The 15,270-nt window shown below is 41.6% G+C and overlaps 1 protein-coding gene across 6 annotated transcripts in view; it reads left to right on the forward strand.

Moving 5' to 3' along the window:
* oxr1a (oxidation resistance 1a) overlaps nucleotides 1–15,270 on the forward strand; it is a 125,209-nt gene that overhangs the window by 98,981 nt on the left and 10,958 nt on the right. For all 6 annotated transcript variants that reach the window (XM_058646912.1, XM_058646911.1, XM_058646915.1 and 3 more), the window contains 4 exons: nucleotides 6,393–6,545; nucleotides 7,578–7,762; nucleotides 9,413–10,089; nucleotides 12,127–12,292. In XM_058646912.1, coding sequence (XP_058502895.1) covers nucleotides 6,393–6,545; nucleotides 7,578–7,762; nucleotides 9,413–10,089; nucleotides 12,127–12,292 — 1,181 coding nt within the window. The remainder of the gene's footprint in view (nucleotides 1–6,392; nucleotides 6,546–7,577; nucleotides 7,763–9,412; nucleotides 10,090–12,126; nucleotides 12,293–15,270) is intronic.

The following is a 15,270-nucleotide window of genomic DNA, read 5'->3' on the forward strand; positions in this document are numbered from 1 at the left end:
AGGTTCCACGGTCCCCTGTCTACAGTATGTCACTGGCCATGTATTGTTTTTAAATATATATACAGTTCTACGGTTGTTCACTGTTGATTTTACTAATTAAATAATATCACCAAGGGCTTCTTTCAGTTAACATAAGAAAGGATGTTGCCAGAGTTGGCTATGTAGACATAAATGGTTCCTACAAAGAACAATTCTTAGTTTCAGGTGATTATACACTCAAGATTGCAAAATCATGAATAATACAGTCCGATTATGCCAATAGATTCACTTAAATCCTTCTCAGTGGCCCATTAAGCTAACATTAGGTTAAATCAGCCACTATAGCCTGCTGGTCATAGTGAGGCTGCAACCCCTGAGTTTATCTAATTGAGAAAAGCTGTGTTCAATTTCTAATAATCTCTTCATTAGAAAAGGAAGTGTTGTATTTCCTCTTTCAAAGGTTACAACATGTTGTGGCTAAATTACATGTATGACATTGTGCAGAAACCTCCAGGAACTTAAAAGGAATACTTCACCGATTTGCATTTAGCTTTGTTATAGAAAAGGGGTAGTATTTTGGAAAAATTGTGCTTTCCAACCTCCGTTTCCCCTGAGTTGAGAAATATCTTCATTGTTCTTTGTTATGTGCCCACCAGTGACACTTTAGTATTACAAAGCTTAATGCAAATTGAAACACCCTAAACTTGAGCAGAGAGGACCGTATCTTCTGACTCCCGAAACTCCTCAAGTGGATACTAGAAAATCTTCTCCTAGATTTACAAACTGCTGTCACAATATTGAGCTATTTACATATATTTTAACTAAAGTATTTCATTGACAGGCTAGCTTTTGAAGATAATGCGCATGTCTCCTGCCTTTCATTACTTCAGAAAGCACGGAGAGTGCTCATTTGAAATAAGTGGCCAACGCTGAGAGATTCTTGTGGGGGAAACATGAATCCATCATATGCTTTAATGCCATTGTTCTACAACGTTTGCCCTATTCTTAGTAACTTAGTAAGTTAAAGTTTTTCCCTCCACTTGCATTGCTTAGTGTCTGTGATTGAGCTGAAGGCCAGATAAGGCAGCTTTGAAGTGTTTTCATGCTCTTGCTCTGCCTGCTGGCCCGCTGGTATTGGCAGCAAAAAGTAACACATCTTGCAGGCATGGATTGTTGGCTGGCTGTCTGACTGTGCGCGTGTGTGTGTGTGTTTGAATGCATGGACAGCAAGTTGAATTTCCGGCTGCCGTTCTTGCTATCATTGGATTATTTGGCAGCCACCACCTCACCGGTCTCAATGCTCTCCGTTCATCTGTGTGGGCAGACGTGTCCTCTTTGTCCTTTCCAGACCTTAATCATGCTCTCGGTGACACACACATACACGCTTACTGACTGTGGTGGCAAAGCTGCTTCTGTGACCTTCTATGTCTCTTCCTGTTGGCACGTCCTTCCTTCCTCTCTTTACTGGGGTGTGATCTAAAATAAGGAATTAAACCTATTTTTGAGCATTCCCGGTGCTACAGGGTTACTGCACGGCACCTGCTAAAACCCTTGGTGAGAATATACTGGTGTGCTTATCTGCTGTGTTTCTGGGATATCATTTTAGGTTGTATGAACACTGAGTGTACTTGGGGGTTTTTGGCCTCAGAGGTTTGATGTATCACATCGACTGCACATTGTGACCAAGCCCACAAGGTGGAGCTGTGGATTGATTTTTGATGGCACCATGTGTCACTGTCAAGGTCAAAGCTGGGTGGTATTTAAATATTTCCTGTCTGAAATCTTAATGTGAAAAAATGCTTCTAACGTGCATCATATTTAAAGGGACATTTTCAAGGAGTTTTTGTAATGAGAGATGCTTTGGGAAAATACTACAATCTTTTTATTGATGTATTGACAATATATCATTTTGTCCTTGTATTTATGTTTATTTTCCACGAGCTGTCTGTTCTTGTTTTTTTCCTTATGTCACTGTGGTTGAGTAGAGAAATATTGGTTGGAAACTGAAAGGATATTGATTTGTGATGCCCCCACCACAGCCTTCATCTAACCCATCTCTGTACTACAGCACCAGCATCAGCTTAGTCTCCGCCAGATTACGACGATGCAGTCATTCCTGCATCTATTGAAACCCTCGGGAATGATTGTCAGTGTGACTGCGCTGGGCCTGATTTTCTCTTCCCTCTTCTTTTCTCACCTCAGCACTTCTCTTTCTGTACAATCCATTTCAATACTTCTCTCATCCACCATCCCCACCACCACCACCACCAGTTACTCACAGTCTAAGGCCAGTGCAGCAGCTCTTTCATCTTTGGATTTCAGTGCACTAGGCATTCATGCATGCTTCACCATGCTCTTTTCCCCCCTTTGATGTTCTACACACACACACGCTGACAACACACTAAACTAATCTGGCCATTTCAGGACTGCGACAGGTCGGGAGTCACCTCAGATGAGGTCAAATAAAGTTTGTTTGTCTTCATTGTAGGATTTCCACTAGGTTGATTCAAATGATTTTTTTTGTCTAGAGTCCAGATCACGACAAACATTATCACAGGGCACTTTGCATAATAAAGCAGAGAGACCTCACATTATTATAGAAAGAAGAAAACCCCAAATACAAGGAGCAAGCACTTGGTGTCAGGAAGAAAAAAAACCTCCCTAGGTCATGTCAGGGCTTTATACCTTGTCTTTTCCTCAACAGCTGTCTCTTTTCTTACCCTGCCTTCATGATTTGCTGTGTAAAAGTTAAAGGTCAGCATGGGTTTTAATAAAGACCCAAACCAGTACAGTTTCATCCCTCACAGTCCCCCACTCCAGCACCAACTGAGTAAAAATTGGTTGCCTTGGAGGCCATTCCAGGACAAACTATGGTCATATATTAGAGGATTTCGGTAGCAAAGAAAGCAGCAGCCCAGAAAAGCAATATTCCCATGAAATATGTGAAGGGGTTGTGGCTGAGTGACGCTGTAGCAATGGACAATATTCTTTTTTCATTTACCATTATAAGGTAAGTGTTAGGGTCACAATTAAAAGGCCAGTGAATAATGACTTAATTGGTGTTTAGACATTTCCCTATAATTCTCCATGTCTACTATGCGATGCTGTGTGCCACTGGGCACTCAAGCATATCCTGAAAGACAAACACACAGAGCACACGGAGCCATATGGCAGTAGCCTTTTATTCCCAGTGACCACTTTATGTGCAAATACTGTTTCCACATGATTTTCCATAATCCATAAACTATTGGTCAACTGCATTTTCACCAGTCATACTAATTACCATCAGCACATTCAGGCTGTAGAATGAGCAAAGCAACTGAGTATTTGTAAGACTGTAGTCTGCTTGATGTAGTCTGCTTGATCACTAGACTGGTTGATTCTCACCCTCAGGTCATTAAAAGAGATTGACATTTTATAAAAATATGCCACCACTGGCAGCCTGTTCAGTGGACCAGCTTTTATCTCACCCCACTGTGTGTTTGCCAGTTATCTGCCTACACACTAAACTTTTAAAATATTCATATTTTACTTGTGAACGTGTCAACATTTGAAAAACAAAATACTGAAATAAATCATTCTATCATTCTCATTCTATCATGTTGCTCTGCAGCTGATGGACAGCAAGTATGTGTCTTAGCATTCCTCTCTTGTGTGGACTGTGTGGGATGTGTGACTGGTGTTATCACACATTACACCCCTCTCTCAAATGTGTCGGTTTTAATGACTGGGGATGTAAGACCTGTTTCTTGTCCGTGTTTATGAGGGTGGATGTGTTTTGACACCTGGAGTTGTTCATTTCAGTCCAGGTGTGAGGTACAAATGTTCCTGCTCCCAGCTGTGTGTGTTAATAGCTGCAGACTGTGGTTGTGGTAATAGAGAGGTTGTTGTTTTTTTTTAATTCTGATTCAAATAATTTTGACTGAAAGTTTTGGATTTTTTTTCTCTGGTATTAACATAGCATCTTCATCACAAAAACCACACGCTGATGTGTTTATCCAAAGTTTGATTTATTTATAGCTACTGCAACAAAATTATCACCTCATGACAGTTGTTTCTAATTGTAAAAAGTTCATGCGACTACCTCTCAGCTTCTCTGTCACTCACTCACTGTGAAAGGAAGTGCTTTACACTTACGATTGGACCTTTCTCTCTCTCTTTCTCTCTCAGGACTGAAGGGATGACACGGGGTCTGAACAGACAGAGCCAATCATACATTTTTATTCTGTCTCGACCAATCTACAAGCCAATAAAGAAACTTTCCTTGTATTTATTTGATTTAGAATCAAGATACAAAGAAAAAAAATACAAGAAAAACTGTTGTGAATAGCAAAATAATGTTATAAAACTGAAATGAATCACCATTAACTTCTACGATCAATTGCGATGAAGAATAATAAAAGATAGTTTGACAGCCCTAGTCTTGTCTATTAAACTGATTCTAAACATAATATGAATGTACTCTTCACTGAGTCACTGGGAGGTGGTGTTATGAATTGCAGTTGTGTAGGTGAGGTTTGTTAAGTTTAAGTGGATGATGACCTGGTGTAGTACCTACAGTCTTGACCTTCACCAGAGGTCCACTCTTATCTTAAATTAATTAACATAAGATGCCTCTTCTGATCCAAAAATTGTGTTTTCTCTCTTTTTCTGATCTACTGTAAGTCTAAGATGCTTGTTTTCACTGTAACAGATAGGCCACCACTACCCCCTCCCCTGCTTTCCTTCCACAGCTGCCAGTGTCTGGGCTGCTTGTGTCAGTGTGGGTCAGTAGCTGCAGGCTGTTTTGTCGACTGTGCTTGGAGATGGAGAGAGGCAGACAGTTGTTATGGGCTCAGGCTGTCTTCTCAGCGCACATTGCTTGCTGCTGTAGCTCTTCACTGCGCTTCACTTCACTTCACAACCGGTTCCTTTTGGCCTCTCCTCCCACTCAAAATCCCTCTCAATGATAACTCGTACACATTCCTCTCTGCCCTCCTATTCCCTTTTGTTGTTTGTCCTCACATCAGACACACTCTTCCGTTGCCTTTAGCTCCCTTTTTATCTTCTTTTCTTTTTATTTATTCAATTCCTTTAGTTGTTGTTTCCGACGTATCTTTTCTTGCCCGGTTTCTCCTATCCTTCACTTCTTCTCAGAGTGTCTCTTCCAGCAGTCTGTCAGTGTTGCAGACGGTCTGTCCTGCTGAGCATTGTCAAGTCAATCAGACCACTGTCCTTCAAAAGGTCCCCCCCAGTGAGGGAAGTTGACCTTGTGGAAAGTTACTCAGACAGGCTTGAGTCATTCTCTCCCTGTGGCACAAACATCGCCTGGCAACAGGCCACTCGAAAAAACACCAAATCCACCACACCTCATGTTCCCAGCCTAGCACACTCACCATCTGTGGCAGATTGCAGTTATCCTGGTAGTTACCATAGGGAAGATAAGGAAGCAACATCAAAGCTGCATTACAATGCATGTGTCAGATTTCATTTTAATTCCTTCTTGGCTGTGCAACATCTGGCACAAACAAGTGTGAGGGGAAATATTTGCCTTTTTGTAATCTGCATTATGTCTGGAAAAATGATCGTCAGTGCTTTTTAATAACCGCACTCCTGCAGTAATAATGGGAAATTCTGAATGCTCTTATGTGAACAGACATACAACCTTTCCATAGCTCTCCTGTGTCCAGGTTCTCATTGTCCTGACTATGAGAAATTCAGATCTATTTGTTGATATTATTTTACAGCCAAATATTGAATGGTCTGCCTTCTGACCCTTCCACTCAGAAGTTTCTAAATCCTACCTTGATTAAAATAACGAACTTGGTCACTGAAATAACGCTCACCAGGCACCGGCTTGTACAGAGAAAAAGCGCAATTAAAGCATCACCCTCGTATGAATGTTTTTTCAACCAGTGAAGCTCAGGCGCACAGGAGGAGTACTAATTTAGCTCATCATTGGCTTCCTTTAAATGCGATTGTCCCGCTGTGCAGAAAATATCTGTTTATATATAGATAATACATTTAGAGAATCACACCCATTAGTTTGAAATGTGACACAAATTAGTTACACCATGTATCGCCAAGCGAACCAAGCCTGTTCAGCAGTGCTCATTATTTAGTCTGCTTGGATGAAAGCTGTGCAGAGATAAAAAAAAAAAAAAACATCACGCATCAGTGTAGATATTTATTTGTAGGCACCAGAATAAAATGGCCCACATAAACATTAGTGTCTGTATCTGTCAAGTTTATTAGCTGGCTGGCAAATGACAGTCAACAAGGTGAATCTCCGCTTAAACCAACGTACAGCGGTTATATTGGTGCGTCTTTCCTTGTGACGATGACGGTGACGTGTGCCTTTATCTACTTCTCCTGCAGTTGTCAAGTATTTTAACAAAAGCCCTTTCCTGCATCCACACACTCTCTACCTCCAGGACTCTGATGGCCCCCCCAGACCAGAAGGTGTTCACCCTCCAATCTTCTCCACCCTGCGCAAGTCCAGAGTGGTGTCATCCACCTCCGAGGAGGAAGAAGCCCTCACGGAGAAGTTCCTCAAGATCAACTGCAAGTACATCACTGATGGAAAGGTAAGATGCAGTCTGGTTTGTTTAAGGTTGTGCTAATATAAACTCCTGGTCAAACTTCTCACTCAATTTGAGTCACTAGATCCTAAAACACACCCTGCACTCTTTGAAAGATGCAGGTGGTTTAATGACATTGGTTTATTTTCTGAATGAATCAGGGCTGCAACGATTTATCGTTTATTAATCAAGTCAAGATGTTTTTCTGGTTTATTTGCTCTTCTTTAACCTCAGAGGAGCTGTTTTGTCAGTGATGGTCTTTTTTTTAAGGTTTGTTCGTTTTGCTGCCTCTGCTGAAGGTCAGTGTTCTATGCTCTTTTTGTTGTTCTTTCTCAGAAACATAAGAGTATTTCTATTGCAGAAGTGGCCAGAGCAGTCATTACATCAAATGTACTGAATATTAGAGTCAAAGTTTGTGGTTAATGTGTTTGAAATGACCTTGTATCAATCACTACAGCTACTCGAAGCAATGTAAAGTGAGTTTTCAATTAAACTTACTTTATGTTATAAAAACACGTGACTACTGGAGAAACACATTCTCTGGTTAGATGTTGTGTGTGTGTGCTGTGTCAGGCAGAAAAAGAAGCCAGCTCCATACAAAGTCTTCATTTAATCCTAAAGTCTTTTCAGCCCTTTCAAGTTCTGAGGACTGTCCTGTTTGTCACTCACTATCTTGGTTTCATACCAAAAATAAAGTCCACATAAACTACAACCATGTACAAACACACACACACACACAGATCCATGGTATTGAACTACTGCTGATTCACTCTTTGGTACCAAATGAAAGCACTGAAGTGGTCAGCAGCGCTGCCAGTCAATAACATCTACTTGATTTAGGACATTTGTGGTCACAAATGGATTCAACCTCCAACTCTGATTGTGACAGAGGTGCTTTTGATTATCTTTTGTGGTATATGCGGATGCTTCGCTGTTATTTCTTTTCATTTTCATTTTCAATTTCATGTTATCATTGGCATAAATATTGATGTTTCCTTGTGTCCTGAACCCATCCCTCTCATTTCCTGTGTTTGGCAGGGTGCAGTGAGCGGGGTGTTGCTGGTGACACCCAACAACATCATGTTCGACCCTCACCGTATGGATCCCTTGGTTCAGGCCCACGGCTGTGAGGAGTACGGCATCATGTGTCCTCTGGAGGAAGTGCAGTCCGCTGCCATCTACAAGGAGATCACCGACCCCAAGATCAGAGAGACCGTCCCTGAGTAAGAGAAAGCACAGATAGGCTGAAGTAGTAGAATAATACTTCTTAATGACTAAACATGTAATTATCTGGCGTGCAGTATATGCCGCCATAAAAAGCAACACTGACCTCTAACTCAGATTTCCTCCTACATTAAGTCTTATTCGTACTGCTATAATCAATGTAATATTCTGCTACACACACGATCGGATTAATTCAGCAGCCAGTCGACAGTTTACCACCAAAATAAAAGGGAAATGGCAATTACACCGATGTTAATGAAGTACATCTTCAGCCTCCTACGTAATGACTGCCTCCCCTCTCTGTGCGGTAGGAAGCAGCCACTTGTGTTTGTTTCCACCTACAGATTTGTCTGAGTAGTCGTTGTTCTTTTTTTTTTGTAACTCTGATTGTTTTAATGTTGTTGGAGCCAAATGAGCGCTCGAACAAATATGGTGTATTATTAGATAGGGTGCAGAGTGTTCTGCCGGTAGCAGGGTCTGGGCAGAGCTGCATTTAGCTGGTTGGAGTGTTGCCCATTGAGCAGTTATTGTGCTGGCAAATGACTGTTTTTGTGCCAGGCCCAGATGTTTTCTCGGCTGTTGATCCATTGTATTTGTCTCCTCGCTCTCTCTCTCTCTCTCTCTCCCTCTCTCCCTCCATCTGAACACCCAGCAGAACATCTGCCTGTAGGATTTGATTATGTGCAGTGTCATGGTGTTTTTTTTTTAAAGAGAGAATACATGTCTGCATGTCTTGCCCTCACACAAGTGTGTTCAGTGGCCTGACAGAAAGTCATGTAGTGAGGATAATTATGCTCTGACTGCAGTATGTACTATGAGAGCCAGCGCTGGTGCTGTATTCAAATGCATGGTGCACTGGATAGAGATGTTGACAGTTTCAATTTCGTATCACCTTAACACATAAAGGTGATGTTAGCCCTAACCCTAACCCTACAAAGCCACAAAGTTGTCTATTTCAGCTTTAAATTGGACATACTATATGTGCAACTCAAAGCAGTCAAACCTTCTCCTATTACTGAACCAAAACTAGTATAAATATGTGATTCTGTTGACAGAGATCAAAGCAGCCCATGTAGCTCATTAATATTTGTAAGGTATAACTATGGTCCATGTTTATGTACCATAACAGTCTGTCAGCTGTGCAGAACTGATGATAGTTTTATTATTTAGTTAATTTGATGCGTGGGTGAAATTATTTAATTTCTTGTTCAATGCTATGCTTTCTTGATGTCAAACAGCACGTTAAGCTCTAGTGAACACTGGATCCTTCATTTTCAATTATGCAACTAGTTTCTTTGATTAAACCATTTTGTGTGTAACTGGGGCTTTCAATAAAAGACCTGCAGTCTCAAACCCCAGATTTAATTTCTTTTTCTGGTTTAGACATGGGATTTTCTTCAGATGTGTACTACCTCCCCTTGAAAAGCCCAAACACATTCATTTTAAAACATTAGACTTTGTTATCGTCAGGTTTTACTCTATTGATAGGTTAGTAAGGAAAGACATGGTATAAAGATTTGTCGCGGGGGCATTTTCAATAAAACCCTGAGTTGAATTTTCATTTGTAAACAGGCTAAACGCTTAGATATTTTGAACATCATGACTGATAGAGCTACACATGTCTTATTATCTCTTAATCTTGTTTTCAGTGACCTGGAGCCTCTGCCAACTGAGAGACATCCTTCCCAGCAGAAGGACCCAGAGCATCGCCTGAGGGAGCCAGGGGCCAATGACAGCGCCAGCACGGCCCCACGCAGCACTGAAGGCTCCTTCTCTGAGGACGTCTTCACTGAATCTGAGCTTTCCCCCATACGTGAGGAGGAGCAAACGTCTAATGAGGACCTCCGCCTTGACAAGTCCTCTGGCGCTTCCACGGAGTCTGTGCAAACTGTCACCCAGATGGAAGCTGCTGGCACCGGTAACTTGGCCGCAGGCAGTGCCCGCGGCTCAGTCAGCCAGCCAGAGGATCTCCCCATGGTAAAAGCAGAGGACAATCCACCGGACACTGCCACAGAAATTAATAGCCAGTCCCCCGTGGGGTCCAAGCAGCACAGTGTAGAGAAGCCACCAAGCACACCCACTACCACCACCACCACCACCACCACCAGCAGCAGCACTAGCCAAGCCCAGTGTCCAAGCAGCAGCTCCTCTCGCCCAGGCTCCCAGAGCTCAGCCACCCCTGGTGCCACAGACACCACTGCTGTCTCAGCCAGTCCACAAGGGGATGTCAGTGAGGGGAGAGACATCTCCAAAACAGACACTATGCAAGGCAAGGAGGAGAACGTAGAGGAGACACAAAAGGACGGCACAGGGAACTCTGCAGAGGGTAAACCCACATTGTAATTTGTAAAAGTTTGAAAATGAATACATAGGCCATTTCAGGTGATGAAGCTGTCCTCATGTTCTTGCCACAATGATTCATTCCTGTTCTTCACAAAGGTGCTTTAGGATCACATCTCTCTTGGAAGTTTTTTTTCCTTGCTCGATAACCTTTCCTCTTCCACTCTGGGTTGCTCCTAGTAATTGGAATGTAAAGAAGAAGGGAAATGGCAACCTCTCTACTGTTATCAGCTTACTGGAGCTAGCTGGGCTTTATGCAGCTCTTTGATCTGTGGCTCTGGTGGTCTGGGCCACTCCTTCAGGCGATAAGCTAAAGCCTATCAAACACCAAAATGCCACAAACACACCTCATGCTCGAAGGGGAAACACAGTGACGACTAAACCCATCATCAAACATCTTCTGAAAACAGCATTCGCAGGCTTTGATTTCATGTGAATATTTGACAAACTCAACTGCAGAAAGCCTGAAATATTTTTTTTATTAAAAATACTGCTCGAAATCCATATTTATAACAGTTTCACACCTTTTAGCTTTTAGATTTATTCAGAATAAATTTCCCTCAAATTAGCTTTGTTTGACCCTGTGATTCCAAACCAGATTTTAAAGTTAACCTCACCAGGTTTCCCATATTCTCACATTTAGCCGGTTTTGGAGCATATTTTTAGATGTTATCATATTTAATAGAGGAAAGTTTTCATTAAGATTATTGAAAGTCCTTCAGGGTTATACTTTTACCAGTAATGCAACTGATATACAGTATGTTCTGTATTTGCATATTTCATGTTGTGCTCTAGTCATTCATCTTGTAACTGCTATTTATACAAGGCACTTTTTTCCAAATATGTTTTACAGGGTAGATTACACACAGCAGGCAGAAGTTTGGGGTCCATCATTCATCACAGTGTCTTTTATTTTTCTGTCCTGTTTACTAAGTGCTGGCTGCACAACAGCTGCCTTTTCAATTGAAAATCCATTTTATGATAGTCTTTTTTTAACTGAATTAACACTGTGATAGTATCACTCTGTAATGTAGCAGTGATGGATTATTCGTCTCAAGCTTGATAATGTTTAGTGTTTTGAAATAAAGCAGACACTGGATGTGACGTACTGTAGTAACTCCACAAGTAATGAGACGAGTAATGAAATATACTACTGTAGTTACAGTAATGGACTCAAAAATCCTTTAGCAATATCTAGTTGTCGTATTTATTGCCTTGATTACTTATTTGTGCACCAGTGTAACCCATTCGAGTTGTGTACACTGTTGTGATTGCAAATAGGTGTCTCCCCCTCCTACAAGAAACAGGTCAAGTCAGTGGGAGAGAGATTTACCATTTTCTCCCGAGCAATTACTGTCTCACAGAGAGCTTGACTGCAAAAGCAGCTCTAATTCACAGGCGCCTCAGCAGGGCTGCACTTCATTCTACGCACATTAGCACAGCCCACACCAGGAATAGCAGCGACTTCAAAAACAAGCGTTCATTCCAAGCATGTTGAAAATTAAATGTGTCCCCCTGAGTTGTGTTTTCTGAGCACTTTGATGGTATTTAGCCAGTCATTTCTGACAGTATTGTCTGCCCAGCAGACAGTATGTGCCAGTGCAATGCTTCTGACACAGTGATCCCATTCAGCCTCCAGAGGCTGTGACATCATCAGAGGCAACTGATAATGTACCATTGGCTGAAGACTTGGTGCCACTGTTAATTATGGTGCTCCACTCAACTGTTGTGTTTCTGTTACAAAAATGACTAATACGGCCCAACGTTGCCAGTAAACAGACAATAGTAAACTGGGTCACATCAATGAGGCAAGTATTGTGGAGAGACTGCACAGTTTGTCAAGATGTGTTTTATATTTTTGGATGGCAGACGTTCACACAGACAGGATAGTATCAGTTTTCTCAGGGAAGCGAATATAACACTTCTTTCAAAGCCACAGTATTTCTCTTGTTTTCATAGCCTTGCACTTGTATCGCTGCTCATTTTTGATGCGCCTGTGACCACGTCGTCTTTCCTTTGGCAGGTACAGGGTCAGCGGAGAGCCGGAAGCACCGCTCCCACAAGTTCTTGTGTCTGCGGGTGGGGAAGCCCATGAAGAAGACGTTTGTTTCCAATGCCAGCGCCTCCATGCAGCAGTATGCCCAGCAGGGCAAAAAGCACGAGTACTGGTTTGCTGTGCCGCGGGAAAGGTCAGTACCTCTGTAAAACCTGCCATTAACCCAGCGCACAATGCATTTGAATACGAATTATTTCTATTATATCAACTGAAAGCCCCTGATCCTGTGTCCTAAATGTATTTAAAACCTTGAAGCCTATGCTGTACCAGCTTAAAGGAAACACTGTTAAAAATGGAGGAAATATCCCCATTACATTCCACTATTGAGTTTCTTAAACACCTTCAGCCTTTTTTTTTTTTTTTATTTGAAACTAATCAAATATGCATTCTTTGTCAGGTCTGACTCCCACTGCGTCCTCTGCACATCTCCCTCTGAAATTATTTATCGTTCATTCACTCTGCAGGGCAACACACTCTTTCTATTCCTGTGCTGAGTAAACCTATGGTGCATGCAGCACTACGGATCTGCCCTAGCTGTTGTCTCTGTGCTTTCACTCCTCAGTGACATCCTATTGTGGATGTGTTTCACGAGGTCTGTCTGACCTGCACTGAAAACATCGTAGTGTTGCCCTCCATCTGAGATTGAAAACAGTCTCGCTTGTGCGTCACGTCGTCATGCCTGCGTGCTTTCATCACGATGCATCGCACAGGACGCACAGTTGCTGAGTCAGCAGTCTCCATAATTATATTAGCGCTATTTGCACTGTCAGGAGACGCATTACAAGAAAATATGTGTCTCCACATAACTTGGGCAACATGTTTATGTAGGGAATTCATTTTAATTAATGAACCACTTATGGCTTAATCTGCTGAGTCATTTGTTTTTTTGGCTTAAGGCAAAACCTGGAGCCATATCTGAAACACAGCAAAAATTGTTCTCTGGCTGCAGCACGGATTGAACACTATAACTGTCTTTTTGGAACAGAAACAGAACATACTGTCATTGGTGAGGAGCGAGGGTTTGACCCAAGCTGCACAACACATGTCCTCTTTTCTGCACACGTGTACACAAGTTTACTGCAGCACACACAGTGCTCTATCTCTCTAGCTACTAATCACATTTGAATCTGACAAACAGGCATGTCCTTTTCATTTAGTCATGGCACCAGAAATGCATCTTTGGTTATGCAGTGTGCTGAATGCCGTAATGACACTGAAATCTCCCTCACTTCATTATCCACTGTGAACTTCAGACATCTTGCTTGTTAAAGGGTTGTTGTTTCCATGCACAGGTTGCCTGGCAACAGCGTTTCTCACCTGGTAAACAAGTTTGCTGCGATGCTCGCTGCTCTTTGGCATTGATAACCCAGGGACAAGCTGAGTAGAATTAAAAGTAGAATTTAAAACATGTTCCTGAACTTTAGTTTCACTCTCTCTCTCTCTCTCTCTCTCTCTCTGTGCAAGAAGACTTAAGTGTGTGGGAGGAATGACCATAAGCCGTTCACACAGACATCACACAGCAGTTTATAGTTTCTTTTCTTGCAATGCTTCATGACCTAGATGGGAAGTGACCCGCTTCATGTGTCTTTAAATGTCCTCGCAGTGGTGTGAGGGGAAAAGAAGGCTATTGAATGAGCCATACACAATGAGGATCATCAATGCAGCTCAGCCTACTGAGTCTGCCACATCTCTTTCATGTTTACCAGCCATAGCAGTGTGTAACACAGTCTGTCGTCTCCATTTGTGTTCAGCCTCTTCATGGGTTACACTCTACTATCATATAACCTTAACTGCTTACATACATGGCTGACAAAAAAAAAGCATCCTCTTTCGCTGCATGACTGGTTAGCAGAAGAGGGGGAAGGGTCAAATTTAAATGTTGGGCAGTTGCAGGAGATAACAGATGGGTTTATATCTTCAACATAAGAGTTGACCATTGTAAGAAAACTGATAATCCATTGTGTGTTGTATTAAAACTGCTCAAATAAGCATTTCCACATGAAAAAAAAGGAATCTGTGAAGTGATAATGTGTGATGAAGAAGATGTGTTGCTTTGGTTGAATGGCCAAGGCATCACTGATTTGGATTAGTCTTATCTTTATTTATTAACAACTTCGTACATTTCATGTCTGAAAAGGAGCAGGAAAGGAGCGTAAACTTATCAAGTTCATATTTTCTTTAAACTTAATGTTTAACAAAGCTTTTTAATCGGTCAGGTTTAGCGTATACTATTATTAACTTCCAATAAATCCACTTTACAGCATACGGCTGATGAACACGGTGAAACATTTGGTAGCTTGGCAGCAGATTTATCAGAGGACTTTCCTGTAAAGGTTACAACTAAAGTGCAGGACATCTATCGCCTCATTATCGAGCTGAACAAGCACGGTTTTGTTTAAACGCTCAATCGCCGGTGGTTATCAAGTTGGTCGAGTCAGCCAAGGCTTTTTTAAGTGTGGTATGTTCACTGCATTTGACTAATTTCAAACATGCACAAGTATGAAAGCAGTAGAGCAGCATATTTTGAAAAACAGAGGAGTTTAATACATAACCCAGATTTAAACAAACTCACTGATTGAGTGAATGTATAAATTATTAAACTTCTAATAAAATTTCCCCATCCTTAATGTGCTATTACATATGACTATAATTACATTTTCATATTTCATGCATTGATTGTGTTGCTTAGACATGTTCTTACAGCATGTGCAGTACGACAGGTCTGCCATTAAGGTTTGCTTATGCTTAATGTTGGATATACGATATACATGGGGTGACGGTGTAGTCGCAACACTTATAGAAAGATGACCATTGCACACATGTAAGAAATTATAACAATGACCAAAGATTTTTAGAGATTTTACAAGTTGGTCATTTTCCTCTTTATTATTAGCACATTAGCACATCCTCTTCTGCCATTGCCGTTGTGAGAAACTCCCGGTTTTGTGTTGTCCTCCAGTGGATGTATTGCAACAGTCATGCCAACATACAATGCACATGGAAGTATGTTTTCCATATGTGAAAGCAGAATAAAGGAGCCTTTACACTTTGTGTTTTAGTATAAGTTTCCAATGCTTCCTCTGTCATTCTCTGCTGGCTGACACTGCTACA

The sequence above is a fragment of the Solea solea genome, chromosome 13 (genome assembly GCF_958295425.1).
Source record: "Solea solea chromosome 13, fSolSol10.1, whole genome shotgun sequence".
NCBI classification, from domain to species: domain Eukaryota; kingdom Metazoa; phylum Chordata; class Actinopteri; order Pleuronectiformes; family Soleidae; genus Solea; species Solea solea.